This window comes from Plasmodium knowlesi (genome assembly GCF_000006355.2).
Source record: "Plasmodium knowlesi strain H genome assembly, chromosome: 10".
NCBI classification, from domain to species: domain Eukaryota; phylum Apicomplexa; class Aconoidasida; order Haemosporida; family Plasmodiidae; genus Plasmodium; species Plasmodium knowlesi.
Genome location: NC_011911.2, coordinates 989,361 through 1,006,362, shown reverse-complemented (window position 1 = coordinate 1,006,362; position 17,002 = coordinate 989,361). Strand labels below are relative to the sequence as shown.

The window sequence follows — 17,002 nt, the reverse complement described above, 5'->3', positions numbered from 1 at the left end:
AGTGCCATTTTTTTTTTTTTTTCTGACATAAATATATACGTACATATGTGCGCATATTTATTTGCATTTTTCAAATAACGTGTGATGTTTTAGATGAACGGAAGAAAAGGAAAAAGGTACACACGGATGATTATATGTAAATGAAAACATACATATCAGGAGTACGTGCCCATTCGCGAGCATATATGTATACGCATATTTGCGCAGTCATTTGGGGCACAATTATGTGGACATTTTAGGCCCATTTTTACGCGCCTCTACTTGTGTCCATCTTGTACTTTCCTGTATTCTCTTGCATCTTTTCGTGTATATATCCCCCCCCCTGTACCGTTTATATGAATTCCCCTCCTCCCTCCAAAAAAAAAAAAAAAAAAAAGAAGAAAAATAGAAAAATAGAAGAACAAAATATGGAGTGCAACATCCTAGACGAAGACACATTTAACATCAAGAAGCCGAATGGCATAAGCAAAGAAAACATCATCGAGAAGAATTATTCAGAGGATGACAAGAACACTTCGTGTTATGTTAGTTACTCTTCTCCAAGTGAGGAGGATTACCTAGACTTACAGTATGCACGTGTTCACGACGAAACGGATGAGTATCAAAATATGAAGACCAAGACTATGCATAATTCCTACGAGACAAGAAAATACAGCAGCAACGATAGCTCCGTTTTTACCCCTTGGAAGCGAGATGCTTATCACAAGGGAAAGGAAAGTTCAGTCGTCCAGGACACTGGGAACACCAGTATGGGGGATGTAAAGAAAAAGCCAAATGGCTTAACAAAAGCACACAGTGAAAAAAAGGGCAACAGTGAAGATAGCCAAATAAAATACGATGATAAGCATATTATTACCAATCAAATGAACAAAAAGAGGGGAACACCTTCACATTACAGCATAAGTGATGACGGCGAGTTAGTGCAGACGGGTACAATCCAGGACAGTTGGAAGTTTGTAGATAGACAATCACTGCATGCAGGAGGATATGCGTTCTATCGTCCATCCTCCAAAAATGATGACTATGATGGGCGCTCCGATGCGCAATGTGCCGAACATGATGATAATCACTACGACATTTATGATGGAATTTACGACGACTTTTGTGGGGATTTCCACGAGGATCTGCGCGACGATTTTCATGACGATCTTCATGAAGACCTGCGGGAGAGGAGGCACAGGCGGCAAGAAAAAGGGAAATCTCAAGGGAAAGGTCAGCAGGGGGAAGATCACCAAGGAAAAGCAACGGAACGAACGGTGAGAAAGGCCAATCCAGTTGGGGTGAGAAGTGAAGAGGTACACTCCCTGGGTGATGAATCTGTTGAAGGCCCTCCTGCCATTGTAACGAATCATAGTAAAAGAAACCCTAAGTACCCCCTGTCCACGGGTAGCACTAATGTAAAAACCAGCAGTGAACAGAATGATCAAATGAACGTATTAAGTGCCAACATATACAACACCTGCCGAAGTTGGGACAATGATAATTGTAATGATTACAAAAATATCGATGATGATAACTGCAGTAGTGTTGACTGCGAATATTACGGTGATGTGGTTTGTTCACTCAATGTCAATCGGGACGATGGACTGGAAAGTAACTACACCTTTGATGAGTCTATGAATGTTACTGCAAAATTCATATGTGATGGTGGCAAGGAGGACCAAGTTCTCTTTGTTCATAACAACCTCAGCTGTAATGAGGGAGAATTAGTTGACCAAGCGGGAAATAATTCGACCCCCAATAGATCTCCTTATTGTGAAACAGCCATCCCCACCGTCGTTACCACAGAAGCCATCCATGATACTGTTGTTGTGAATGGCGTTCCTGGTGTAGCACGTTCCAAACGAGTAAGCAAAGGTAAAGACGCTGAAGGAAAGGCGCATGGACACAGTGAGGAAAGTGGTAAGGGAGACGAAAGTTCTACGAGCTCGTGCTCCCCTTCACCTTATACCTACCCACGTGAAGGCAACAACGCATGTAGGAGTGGGAACCAGAACGGTATAAATGAAAGGGTAAAGGTACATTTCTGCAAAGATGGAAAAATGGAGCTAATGCTTAAGGAAGGAACAGTTACTTCACGCAACCAATCAGGAAGGAGAAACAAAATGAAGGAAAGCAGAGTTCCATTAGATGAAGCACCAGGAGACAGTACCATCTCGAAAGAACAAGCAGAACATATTTCTACACGTCAGAAGAAGGTTCTTGGTTGTAAGAATCCCCAAGGGGTAGAGAAAAAAAAAGGTCAGATAAATTTTGCACAAACAGTAACATTTCCCATTATTGAGGAGAACCCAAATGGAAGTGAAGAACTCACACAGAATTGTGCCCCCAGTTATGATACAAATTTTTCCATTCTAAAAAATGGTGGCCAATCTGGAATGGAAACTACCCACGGTGAATACTGCAACGGTGAACGCACATTGAGGTGTCTGAGTCAAGTTGGAGAATCGAATCAATCGAGGGAGACGCTTCATCCAGTTCATTCCATTCGCGTAGCAGAACAGGAGGTAATAAGGAAGTGTTTTCCAAAGGATACAACCAAAGAGGAAAATGAAGCAGAATGTGTACAGGAAAAAGAACAGAATAGCGAAAAAACAGCAGTTAGTAATGGCGATATTTCAAATTCAAGCAGAAACAACGTTGACGAGGACCAGAGGAAGAATCAACAAAACGTGTTAAGTGATGGAAACTTACTAAAGCTAATATTGCACTGCTCCAAAAAAAAGAATCCCAAGGCAGTCGGAATGGAAGATAAAATAATCGAAAATTTTATTAACACGCAGAAAAAGGCCTTTGGTTTTTATTTACAAAAGAATCTGACTAATGTTTGTGCAAAGTGCAAAGTGAAGATGCAGTTATCAGGTTGTGTCTTCCTTTGCTTCGAGTGCATGATCAAACAAATGGATGGAAGGACAGAAAAGAAGAAGAACATGTGGGAGCCTCCAAATATTGGGAATAGCGAGTTAAAAAAAATTAATTCCTGCATTTCTAACTTTTTCAACCAAGTGGATAAAGTGGAAAAGGAATTTGAGTTGACTGATGAGTATATTGTGCACATGTTTAGAGAAATTAAAAAGTGTAATTTGTGGAAGGATGATAAAAATATGTGCACAGTTTTCCTCAGCGTTTTTAAGGTCCCTGGAGGAAACGATAAAAATGATGGCAATTGTGATGCCCAGATTAATCTGCCACAGGAAGATTTTCTCAGAAAAATTTTCAAAAACAATTTTCAGAAATTTATGAGTCTGCATAAAAATGGCGAAGAGATAAGCCAAAACACCACAAATGATGACAAGGCCATTTATGCGGATAGTGGATCTAGAACAACGCAAGTGCAAAGATTTTGCAATTTCCTGAAGAATAGGAAAATGGAGAAAAAGTTTAGTGAGGGAAGGAAGAAGCCCCACTTTATTCGAAAACGGCACATGGAATTAGACGGATTGCACCAAATAAAATGGAACAAAGTGCTCAAGCGTATGTTCAAATTAAGGCATCTCAATGAGACTTTGCGAAATGTTGGTTCTTGCCATTATTATTGTTTCCGTTCGGGGAAGACCTGGAGTGAAACCAAGATTGTTTATCAGGGAGAGGACAAGGGGATCCAGGGAAAACGCATTGCAATTCGAAGACTGGTGCGAACTGGGAAGGGTATCCCGAGGGGCATAGGGGGAGGAAGACGAAACACCGCGTCCCTTCCCATGCGGAGCGTGATGGGTGAAGGAATGAACGATAAGGGAATAAAAGATGGACCAATGGGAAACTACAGAAACAGGAGGATGCTAGACGCCCCAGGAGTATCAGCAGAAGAGGATGAGCAAATCCGCATCAGCGATGTGAGAAGAGCCCTCTACGACAGCCCTCTTGCGGGAATGGCTCCCCAACCCAGACAGACCGCGAACGGAGAACAAAATGGGAATGGAAAGAATGACAATGAGAGCAATCAGGGAGAAGGAGGAAAACGATTTAAGAAAAATGAACGAAATGCTAATGGCCGTGAAGGGAATGGCCATACTGATAGGAGAAGAGGATATGCACCTGCGAGGGGGAATGGTGGAGGTGACCGAACGGATGATGATGACGATGATGAAAGTGATTACCAGGGTGAGGGAGAAGACGACGATGACCACGATGATGGTAGTGATGATGAAGAAGATGACGATATGGAGGAAGACGAAAAAGAAGGCGAAGAAGAGAAAAGAATAAACGACGAAAAATCGAAGAAAACACGCAACGATGGAAGTCCCGGTAGGAATCGCCGAAAAAAGGAGCGAAAACGTGACGACGAAAGGGGCCGCAGAGAAGAGTGCCCCGGGAAAAAAGGAAAACGTATGAGAAGGTGCAGTAAGAGAAAGAAGAAAAACAAAGTGCCATCAAATCGGGACTCCAAAAGTGATGAATACTCAGATGTAACGAATGAAGATGTTTTAGACGATTTTATTAGCGACATTAAGAAAGCCAACCGTAGCCACTACAGTGAGCAGAAGCTAAACCAATGGGTGAGAGAAAATAAATTGAAGTGCTATTTCCATCTGCCCAGTATAGTCACGCAAAAAGTAATTCCACCTCTGATTGTGCCACTGAACAAGAAGTCTACGAACTTATTTTCAGAACTCAGAACCAAGGACTTCATCAACATAGAAAGTATAGATTATTACAAATTGTTTATGATGAAGAAGAGCATCTGCGAGTTCCGTAGTGGCAACAAGTGCCTGGCGAACGTGGCTGAGGGGGGGAAGGGCGACCCCCAAGTTCTTGCCCGCAGGAAATTCTTCCACAGCGACCGTAGCAGCAGTAGTAGCAGCGACAGCGAAGGTGCCAACCACGACCAACGCGACCAACGCGATCAGCGTGATCAACGTGATGGAGTGAATGTAAACGAAGGGACACGAAACGGCAGCAACAGACGAGCGACCATTAACCACAAAAAGAACAACGAGCTAATCGAGCTCTACATCCCCAACTTTTGGAGAAGCATAAAAAGTGTAAACGAAATAAAATCCGTCACCACGGGAAATTCCGACGACTTCTACTTCAAACTGTTAGTACACCCAAGGGGAAATTCAAACGATGATAATTATCTGTCCGTTTATTTAGAAGTGATAAAGCAGGATTTCTATCCGGCCGAGTGGGTGTTCCCAAATGTGCGCTTCCAACTAACGGTGCATAATTTCAAATCGAAGAAAAATTCCATTTCTTCATGGGCTTACTGGTCCTTTACGAACAACTCCCTATCGAGGGGATGGCAGAAAATGATAAACCATTCAAAAATAAATAAGTCCATGGGATTCTTGGATGACACAGGTGGGCTCTTAATAAAGGGTAAAGCGGAGAGGTCTTTCAAGGAGCTCTGGTCCAAGTGCATTCATCATACCCCCAAGTATATTTGGAGTTATATTCCGGAGAAAATTTACGAAAGCTTCGAACATAACGATTTACTGTTTCAGTTTCTGTTTCAGAAGGCCTACTTCAAAAAGTGTCAGTACGTGGGCGATAAGGGCACGCGCCACGGTAGCGGAAGCAGCAGCGTTGGAAGCCATGCTAGTATCGATAGTGGTGAAAATTGCAGTAGCGGAGGCAATGATAAGGAGATCGTCCACTGGGCGCGGACATCCAATAATCGCGGGAAGGAAATGCTCGGGTATGCCAAGAACTACCTGCTGAAGAGATATGCCATTGACATTTACAACTTCTCCCTTTTCTGGACCCCCCAGTTTGTAAAAAAATACCTTAACAGTTCGGAGAATTCAGACAAATGGAGAAGGTCCTTTCATGACAGCGTAAGGAAGATTATTCGTAGAGATGATGGGGAGATGCAAATAAGTGGCCATGTAGAAGTGGACAATGACGATGGGGATGATCGCGACGATGGGGATGATCGTGAAGATGGAGATGACGTTAACCAAGAGTGCGCAGGGGAATCACGAGAAAATGAGGAAGACAAGCTCAAAGAAGAAAACAAAAGCACGCTAAGTCTCATCAAGTCAGTGTACAGCAACATGCAGGTGTACGAAGAGCTCGTGGCGAAGAACAATCTGAATGAACTCAAGAACATAACTACGGAAGAGGCAGATAAGAACGACATAAGCAGCAAGGAGGATCTCTCCATAGACAACAGAAAGTACATACTATCCCTAACGAACTACATCGTCCCCGTGGTGGAGTCCTATAACGACAATGACAATCTGTCCATCCTTGTAAACTGCCTGTACAACATAGAGCTCTTTAAAATTATGGTCCTGAAATATAAGGCAAGTCTGTACAACCGAATTTTCTCCAAGTATCTAAAAAGTCGAAGGAAGGAAAAAAAATTTAAATTAAATTATGTGATGAGAAAGTATGGAATTGACAAGGATGACACCAAGAAGGAAATCGTTGAAAAAATAAAACAGTTTAATACAGAAAAAAAAGATAATCAACTGAGTGAAGCAGATTTAAGACACACCATTTTGAGCAGTCTGGAGATGATCAACGATAAGGTACAGAAATTTCTCATTCTTATAGATGAAAAAATTTATTACCTTAATAATGTGACTAGTCGTGAGAGAAACAATGCATATGAGGATGGAGAACCACGTGATAATGAGCCGAACGACATGCAAAGCATATACTACATACACTCTCTACACGGACCCAAGGAGCAAGAAAATAACAAATCACAACAAGTTGCTAATATTAACATCTACATCAGCTACATCAACGGGAAAATTAGTTACGCCAATGATTGCATGTACAGCCAGGGTATGGACAAGTATAACATAAATTACCTTTGTAATATGAACAAAGTGAAAATGAACGTACATAGCATTAACAAAAGTATAGAACAAGTCAATCTGAACATTCAAAAACTTTTGGACTGTGCTCATCAGGAAGATGTGCCTTTCCCTGGGGACAGCATTGCGGAAAGCGGAAGCGCTGGAGAAGGCGACTTAGTCATTATGGACTCTGCCAAGGGAGCCGGTTCTGCTTCTCACATGACCGATCATGCGAATCCACGATTGAATGGAGCCGTCGAGGAATTCATTAACGCCTTTCAAATTGACCCAAAGGAATGTTTCAAGGAGGACAGTCAGCCAACCCAACCGAAGGAAAGTAAAGAAGACCACGCGAAAGGAACGAGTGAGGCATCCGATGACGGCGCAAACAAATGGGAACAATATCGCGTGAGAGACTATATAGACTTTTTGGAAAACGACTTTATCGACGATCCGAATGAACTGAAAAATCTGTCTTACCGATACACAAGCGATATGAAATCCTTTAGCATGTTTGAGTTTTTTCGAAAAAACAACAAAAATGTAATAATTGCCCTTCAGAGAATTTTCATTTGCATGCAATTGTACTCCCTAATCCTGTGTGCCAAGAAAGGGAAGGAAGATTTCCAAAAGGATCATTTTAACAATTTCGATAAGCTTTTCTATAAGGAAAAGGGGAATCTGGACTTTACGGGTTCTGCCGGTGATCTGTGTGAAACCAGTTTGGGTAGCTCTGGTAGCGTTGCTAATTCGACCAACACGTCGATAACAATGACGACCGATCCAAACAGTGGGAAGAGAAAACATCGTACCTGCGAGGATCAGAAGAATGAAGACCTCTCCGAAGGGAAGAAGAAATATTTGAGTAAAGAAAATTCTGGCGAAGAGAATTCGGAGAAAAGTTCCAATTCGTTTTCTTTGTCCAACGAAATGGAAGTGAAGGATTCGCATCTGAATGGGAAGGAAAGTCAAAGTGCTAATGGAAGTGACAGCAAGGTGGCAATGGACACGGAAATGGATGCTGGAGTGGATTCTGGAGTGGGTGCGCAGTTTCCGCACCAGAGAGGCAGAAGCAGTCAAGAGGAGGGAAGCGACAACCAGGAGTACAGTGGAGGAAATCAAATGATATGCAAAGAAAAAAATGAAAACTCCCACATACATAATTATAATAATTGTAGGAGTAGCAGCAATGACGAATCTCAAGAGAAGGATGCCCAATATTTTTCCAACTTAGCTTTACACAAAAAGAATTGCCTGTACTATTACAAGAATAGCCTCTTTTACAATACACAGTATTCGGAGGATGAGTGCAATTTAACTCTCTCAGGAACGGATCAGTCCAACAGAGGAAAAGCAAATGGAAGCAAGAAACGAATGAAAAATACCGTACTTAATGTGTACAACAAGAATGATAATTATTTACATTTATTTAAGCCCCTCATACCGAGCATAAAAATTTTACTCTTTAGTCTTAACAAAATCCTTTTTAATCAGTACAGATGTAATGAACCCATCACACGGATCCACGAGCAGCTGTTCAAACGCATTGTATGTGATGTAGTGAAGGACAAGGTGAAGCTCAATAGGAAGATTAAGAAGCTCAGGAGGCGCATAGCTGAAAGTAACGGCGGTGACGTTGAGCCCTCTGATCAGGACAAAGTTAGTGGCAACGCCGATGGTAATCGCAGCGATAGCAATAGAAGGCGAAAATTGGAAAGGAGAGAAAACGATTTGGTAGAAGATTTAAAGGATCTTAGGATTTTCGAAAAAATGTGCTACGAATTGTTCAACTTGAAGAGCAAAACGGAGAGCGAAAACGAAAGCAGCGATAACAAGATGGAGGCGAGCGACTACAGTGAGAGATCCAATGTCCAGAGCGAGAATGAAGTATACCCCAAGTTTCAGAGGTATCCATCGAAGCAGGGGAACGAGGTGGAGGAAGGCGATGAGGAAGGAAAGCAGGAGGTGAAACAGATGAACCAACCCAATCAGCCAAAACAGATGAATCAGCCAAAGCAAATGAACCAAACCAAGCAAACCAAACACCAGAAAGAGGAACGAATTAATAACCTGTCCGTGGGTGAAAAAAGGCAAACAGGGACTGAAGCGGGAACTAACATCAGTAAGGATAGAAAAGGGACTCAGAAAAATTACGATACGGGAAAAAAAAAGAACGAAACGAATTACAAAGATGATAATGATTCGTATGACCAAAGCAACAACGGTAGCGACAATTTTGATGAAAATAAGGAAGAAGATTTTTTCAACCAAGGAAAGAATAAAGACTCAGATAATTACGACAGCAAAGCGAACAAGAATAAGAACATCAACTCTTTAATTTATAACATGATAAATAAAAAAAAAATAAACTTTTACAAAAATTACATAATTTGTGAGAAGGATATTTACAAGACCATTGAAAAATCATCCTTCACGGAAATTCCTTACGTTCTTTTCTTCTACATGAACTGCTTCAAAAATTTAAGGAGGGGGGAGCTCATCGACATTCCACTGTACTTGGACATATATGAAGATATCGAGGAGGAGACGGAGAGGAGGGGTCAACACAATGGCAAAGGAGAAATGACTGGGCCGCACCGGAACGGAAGCAGTGGAAGTGCCAGTGCTAGTGGAAGTGTCAGCGGAAGTGCTAGTGGAAGTAATAGTGGAAGCGCAAGTGGAAGTGGAAACAACCATTATAACAAGGAAGACAAGAGCAACTCCTTCTTTGGAATAAAAAAAAATGTACATGCCAAGAGAAAAAATGATGAGTACAATGAATATATAATTACATATCATCTTTACGCACTTATCATTTCAGAAAACAAAGATGTGAATAACAACATGTGTGGAATCCCCAGTTACAACAAATTAAGTGATATTGAATTCAACGCAAACAACGACATGAACAACACATCTTACTCCTACCTCATATTGAGACCATACATTAAAGGACCATGGTTTAAAATTTACAAAAATAGGATAACCAAATTGAGGCAGACATATGAATTTAACGAATGGAAATGTCACAAGGATTTCTACTGTTCCTGTTGCATCTATGTTAGTGATAATTATTACGATTTGAACAATCAGCTTTGTCTCAAGCAGCTGAACATTAAGAATATAAACTTTCCTCTCTATATCCACACCTTGCGGGAATTTGACATCGAGGAGAAGGATATTTTTGAGTTTAACAAGAGTGGCAAAGAGGACTTGTACGCACAACATAGTGTCCATGATGACGAGGAAATGGATGATCAGCTCATTTATGAGTTGCGCAAGGGGGCTGCTTCTCCCCTGCAGGCAGACGGGCATGTCGGAAAAGACGATGCAAACCAAACAGATAAGGAACCAGAAAACAAATCTGGTGAGCATCCCGCTGATGAAGTAGACAAGGAAACAGAGATGAGAGATTCCTCCACGGATAACAAACATAATTTGGCAGAAGGGATCCAAGAAGAGGGGGAAGGTTCCGTCCCCCTGAAAAACAAGCAACCATCAAGCGAAGTGGCAACCGATGTAATGGACCAAAGGGAAAAAGTGCACGGAAGCGCAACGGAATTAAAACTACAAATAGTTACGCAAGATGGATACTTCAGAAACCCAGAGGATGGGACCCTGGTCAATAGAAGGAACGCAGAAATGATGAAAATGCTTGTGGGTGAGGCAGACGACCCCAGCTTGAGAACCGCCATAGAGGGAGGAAACCCATATATAACAAACGAGAGAGACCTCATACTGAACTCTCTAAAGGTTCACCATAGGATGATGATAAATGTGAAGGACGAATTGTTTGAGGATGTAATAAAAATTGAGGACAACGAGCATGCAGCATACAATTACACTATCAATGGAAAAGCCAAAATGTGCATCGTCCTTAACAAGAACAGGAGCAGGTTGAAAGAGAACAAGCACTTCTTCGACATCAAGGGTATAATGAAAAGTTACGAAAAGTTCGATGATAATCATAATTTAAATTTGTTTAGCAATAATGTGTGCGAAATGAACTTTGCGCATAACTTGTCAAGAGGGTTCGTCATTTCGAATGGGTTCTTTACTTCGGAGGGCGCGTACTGGGCGAGCAACGAGGTGGCGCAGGAGCAGAGGAACGTCAGCGATCCGAGGAACGACCCGAGTGGCAACTGCTTGGCTGAGAGGGGCGATTCAAATGTGCAGATGCAGAGCGCGCAGATGCAAAACGTACAGTTACAGAACGCACAGGCGCAGATCACGCAGATGCCAAATGAACGGGGGGACCAGGACAACGGAGCGGAAAGACAAAGCAGTGCCAAGTCCGCCACTAGAAGCACGAAAATTAACGTACTAAACGATATCCAAAAATCCAAGGGGAAGTGTCACATAAAGAAGGACTACCGAAACAGCCACCTGGTGAATTATCACATAAACAACGGAATGATAAACGCAAACAACATCAGCTACATCAAATGTTTCATGCAGTTACAGAATCTTTTCAAAAACATGAATTTGAATAATAACGATTTTGTCAACAGTAGTAACATGAAGTTTAGGATAAACAGCCCCTTCAACATTGAGCTGAATAACATATTTTTCAATTTCTATAGAGAAAAAATTAATATCAATAACGTTAAAAAAAGCTACCTAGATAACGAAGAGAAATTAGAATTACACAGCTATTACTTGAAAACGTGTCTAAACATTTTTAAAACTTTTTTTCATGAATACTTATATATCAATCTTACAAACCATGCAGAACTTAAAAAGAAAAGGAAAAATGTCTATAAGAATTTCTGTATAGCTTTGTCGGATATATTTTTTAACAACTTAAGTTTCAACACAGATGATGATGATGAAAATTTCGAGCACTTACAAGGTGGTATTGCTGTGTATGAATTTTATGAAAGTAGATTTAAAAAATTAAAAATTATGTTGAAAAAAATTTTCATGTATTTGAATATCATCTGTAGAGTCATTAAATATATTCAATTGAAGAAGGCTCTTTTCAGTGAGAACTTTGATCTGCACACATGTAAAATGCACGATGTCTTTTTCTTCAATTATCTCTACTTTTTTTACCATAAGTATTCCAAGAGTTGTAGCAATACTTATATAAAAAAGTTGTGTGTACGTTATGCTGTGAAGAAACGAGAAATTGTTACCAATTTGCGTCGGAAAATCAACACTGCAAAAGATGAGGACTTTTACTTCCTGGACGTGTACCAACGCCTCTTCGAGGGCGGCGTGCGCGGCACCACGTTGGGCCCGATGCCCAGCAGTGATGAAGACTCTAGGGAGGGAGCAGTTGAAGCAGTTGGAGCAGTGGGAACAGTCGGAATGGAGAACCAAGTTAATCCCGATTGCACGACCAACGCTGCTACCCCAGTTAACAAGGTGAACAGGCTTATGAACTTCTGCAAGTGCATGGCGGAGGAGCAGAAGGAGGATGTCTTCTTCGAATCCACCAAGCACAAAGCTGACTGCGTTTTCCGCTACCTCACCTCCACGCTCCACGAAGATGTACTCTTCCTGAAAAACAAAAATAGGGATTTTAACGAGAAGATGAGCTACACGAAGAGCAAAACTTTCACCAAGGAAGAAAAAATACTCACCCAGACAAGCAGCGAAAACGACAACCAAGATATAAACGAATTCCTAAATATGGATCAACCAAAGGATGAAAAACATTTGGAGTCATTCTTTCTGCAATTATTACAGAGGAAAAGAAAAACGTGCATTCTATGCTACTGTGTAAGACGCTACTATTTGCGTTTTCTAAAAAGACTGCAAAAGAATCTATCCTTCGAGGTGCTCGATAAACAGATAAACTTCATCTTCGACAACAACTACCTTGAAATCATCAAATTGTATAATAGACAGAAAAACAACTGCGACGGGGCTGCAGGTAACCAATACGCTTGTCAGTTCGGTTATCATTGCGGTTATCATGGCGATTATCAATGTGCCCACCAGGGTGGGCACCGAAATAGCAGCAATTTCCATCCCAACTGCAAATGTTCGAGCATATTCAGCTACATAAATATCGACTCCATCGAAGCCTGCATCATTTACCTCCTCCAAAGTATCTGGAAATATTACCTCTGCGACATTCTCTCCATTCCTAATGAATTAGAACAATTCTACGATAATTTGGCAAAGAAACACAAGAGGAAAAAATACAAAAATTCAAAGGATGAAAAAAGCTGGAACTTTATTAAGTATCTGAAAGAGGAAAAAACAAACAACATGATAAACAAGTATCTTTCCAACAATGAGGAGAACATGGAGGTGGTGTCCACCAATGAGGAAAGCAATGAGGAGAAAATTGTACACAACAATTTGCTCCTAACCAACTTCCAGTTTATAGACATCAGTGCTATTAAGAGGAACATCTCGGCGCAGTCAGGTGCAGATGCAGACCAGAGGGGCCACGTCAACGATGTTAGCCCCAACACTGTTAGCGCTATCAACCAGGTTAGTGGCAACGCCAGGACAAGTAGCGAAGACCACCCAAGTAGTGATAACTACGAGAACAAAAAGCAGAAGAGACACGCCAAAAAGAACAAGGAGGCAAAAGTTGAAAAGAAGAAGACACATAAGAATGAGAAAGTGGCAAGCGATTTCTATACTATCGATTTGAATATCCTAAGGGAGGAAGAGCTCAGTGCATATACGCAATTCCCCAATGGCACACTCACCCTCCTGAAGGTGCTGCAAGGGAAATTGGAGAATAGGGATTTGAAGAAATTGCTCAAGAAGTTTAACATTAGGGGAATTAAAGTGAAAAATGGGTCGAGGGAGCACGGCAGGAGCATTATTGTGACGAATGAGGTGGGGCCTGTAGGCGCAAGCGGTAGGAGTACAGCCCGGAAGGAAGATGAGAGGGAGAAGAAGGAAAAGAAGGAAAGGAAGAAAGAAAAAGAAAGAAAGAATGAGGAGAAGAAAGATGAACGCGGAGAAGTGTGTTCTACCCCGCGAGAAGGAGATACGCACGCAGAGATTGACCTTCATCAGGGAAAAGGAAGAAAAGGCAAAACGGATGAAGAGAAAGCAAAGGGAATTAAGGGGATGAAGACAAAAGGAAACAAAGAAATTACCTTACCCAACGCACTGGAGAGTAATCTGGAGCAGGTCCTCACAGGAAGTAACAACGTGGACGAAAATTTCATCTCCAATTTCTATGTAAATCTTAAGCTGTTGAAGGATAAGCTGGATAATAACTACTCTGAAAAGAATAACAGCGGAAAGGACAACGATGCTATTCAAGAAAATGCGCTAACGAGCGCAATCCATAAAGTGAGTGAAACGATGAAGAAATACAACATAAATAATATAAATGAGATTAAGAGTGTACTGGTGAAGAACGGATACGACATACGAAAGTGCTACAACGGAATCGACTTGATTTTCTTGTTCCTTTCAAAAATTAAGGGAGTCAATGTGAGCTTTCTAAATGGAAACAATTTTATCAACAATAAAAATGTGTATGAAATTTTGCTGCAAAATTTTAAGACGATAAATTATGAGAATATAGAGAAGGATTTCTACTCACTAGATTATATACTTTCCACTTTTGAATACATAGATGAGATGTATATATATCAGAGGTACAAATCGTTTTTTCATTTTACCGACCTTCTGTTTACAGTACAGAATGTGGTGGACGATAATTCAGACATAACACAGGATTTGTTTACTCCCTTCTTTGATGTTTTGAACAACTTATTTTGTTACGGTATTGGATTGGTAGATAACTTTAGTGAAAACTGTAAGGAGGTTATTAAAATAAATAGTCTAGAATATTTCTTGGAACATCTGCACAAATGTATTGGATCCCTTTACATCATCGACAAGAATTTCGAATGTAGAAAGGAGTTGTTTGGATTCATTCAGTATAACAGCTTTTTTTGGCATGTCCTTTACAAGCAGTACAACTTTTTTTTAACTTACTATGATATGAAGAATCACTGCAATATTTTCAACGCCTTTTTATTTCACTTTTTTAATTACGCCTTTGAATTTCCTCTGGACAATTTCTTCAAAATTGAGAATAAACTAAGTGAAGAGAACAACGCACTGGTTCATCGTTTGTTTGACAAATTTCCCTTTTTGAAACCAGAAGAGAAGTTCCTCTTTTGCCTCATTTTCCGCTTCCTCCTGCAGGATAGGAATCACTTCTATAGCTATTACTACAGTACAGAGTTGTCTCTCTTCATTTTCAACGCCATCATTTCTTTGAATAACTTTAGTCGCAATTTGGAGCAGCCCTACATGTTTTCTCGAGGGTTCACACCCCTCAACGGCTTGGAGGTCGACCCATCCCTATCGACGCCCATTACAGATGAGCTCAGCAAACGGAAGAAACATTTTCAGAATTTCCATCTCAATGAGGAGAACTTAATACCGTTCATTCAAAGAAAGGAAAAAGAACTTCTCAGTCTGGGGTCTATAATAAACATGGAGGTGACTAACAGAGCCATATACTTTAACAACACCATCAATATGTTGAATTTTATTTTCAAGGATTATAAGAAGAACAAATTCGTGAACTATGCAAATTCCGATGTGAACAACAGTTTGTTTTACTTGGCTTACAACTACCCTATAATTAACATCAACCCGAAGCAACAGGATCTTCTGACCTTGTACCTCAGGAGCATATATACACACAATGAGAACTTTAGAAATATTAATAATTTAGTTTATATATATAGCAATTCCTTTTACAATTTTCACAACTTATTTTTCTTCCTGAACAAGAAGAACGAACTTTTCCTTTCGCTCTTCAAGCTGCGGTTTAAGGGGAAAGGGTCTCCCGAAATGCGGAACTTTTTCTACGACGCAGGGGAAGAAGGACAATGTCGCTCCGCGGGTAGGGTAACTGACCAGGCTAATCGGGTAAATGACCGCAAGACTTGCACGCGCACGATTGAGAACTACGACGTAGCTATACACAACTGCGTGAGCGAAGTGTTTTACCTGTACGACGACATCGTGTACGACGTGAACGAGACGGAGAACATCGACTACTACTTCCAGGGAGGAGAAGCTTACCTGAATTTTGTGCGAGACAGAAACATGGAATATTACCAGGAAAGGGAAAACCTCTTGTATGAACAGAACGCGAGGGATCGTAACGAAGCGATCGAAGATGTGGAGAGGCGTATCGAAGAGGTGCTGCGCAGAGAACTAGTCACCACAGGCAATAGACCGAATGAAATAAATGGTGACGCAATGAACAACGCGAAGGATAACTCCAATGTGATGAAGAACAAAAATACAAACAAGAAGAAGAAAAACGAAAAAAATGAAAATTTCCTTCACGAACCAGAGTTAGAAAGAGATATAATGAATATAAAGTTCACGAAAAAAGAGTTCCTTGGAAAGAACCTGCCATCCTTTTTTTATTTTAGATCACTTATGTACAACCATAAAAATGTCACCAGTAGTAAGTCATCTGATGTGGTACATGCAAATTGTTCCTCCTCCAGTGCACCAAAGAAATATTTCTATATCTCGCTTCTCTTTAACATTGACTTTTACAACATCCGAGGAATGCACATTGAAAATAAGTTGGTGTCGGATCGAACTTTACTCATTAATAAAATTTTGAAGGACAACAAGGGCAGGTTGCTAAACGTGAAGGTCTTCCACCTGTACAATATTTTCTCCAAGATTATTGAGCTTCACTATGAGGGAAAGAACAACAACAACAGCATTCGTAACAACAATATCAACAAGAGCAACACCAGCAACCGCAACATGAGCAACGCTGAAGACAAGTTCATCAATGGACTGGATTATAAAACGGATGAAGATTTTTACTACAAGGTAAAGATGAATCCCGCGTACTTCTTCCTCTTGTATGCTATTAAGAACGATTACGACAAGAAGAACAAGAACAAGCTGATTTTTATGAACGTGAATTCTGATGTAGAAAGTTATGTTGAGGACAAGAAGGATAGTACATACAAGTTCGATTTAAACATTTTGCTAATTCCCATTTCTTCTCACATTGTTTTGAGCAAGTACAATGGCAATATCAACCTTTTCAACGACAACGACTATCCGCTCATTACGTTTAAGTTCCTCACGTCTACGTATGACGTGGTCTGCATAGGTAGGTTCAGCAGTAGCGAAGCGTTTGTCTTTTCCTTTGTCGTTACGTTTGTCGTTACATTTTTCGTTACGTTTTTCGTTACGTTTGTCGTTGTGTTTGTCGTTGCGTTTGTCGTTGCGTGGCCAATCCTTCCTTACTGATTGCCCCCTCCCCC

General features: G+C 40.8%; 1 protein-coding gene across 1 annotated transcript in view; it reads left to right on the top strand.

Moving 5' to 3' along the window:
- Positions 1 to 407: 407 nt before the first annotated feature.
- The window catches only part of PKNH_1022100 (RNA pseudouridylate synthase, putative), a gene marked incomplete at both ends in the record, with an annotated part of 31,817 nt that continues 15,222 nt past the window's right edge, over positions 408 to 17,002 (top strand). Inside the window, one exon of the mRNA XM_002259666.1 lies at positions 408 to 16,848. Coding sequence (XP_002259702.1) covers positions 408 to 16,848 — 16,441 coding nt within the window. The remainder of the gene's footprint in view (positions 16,849 to 17,002) is intronic.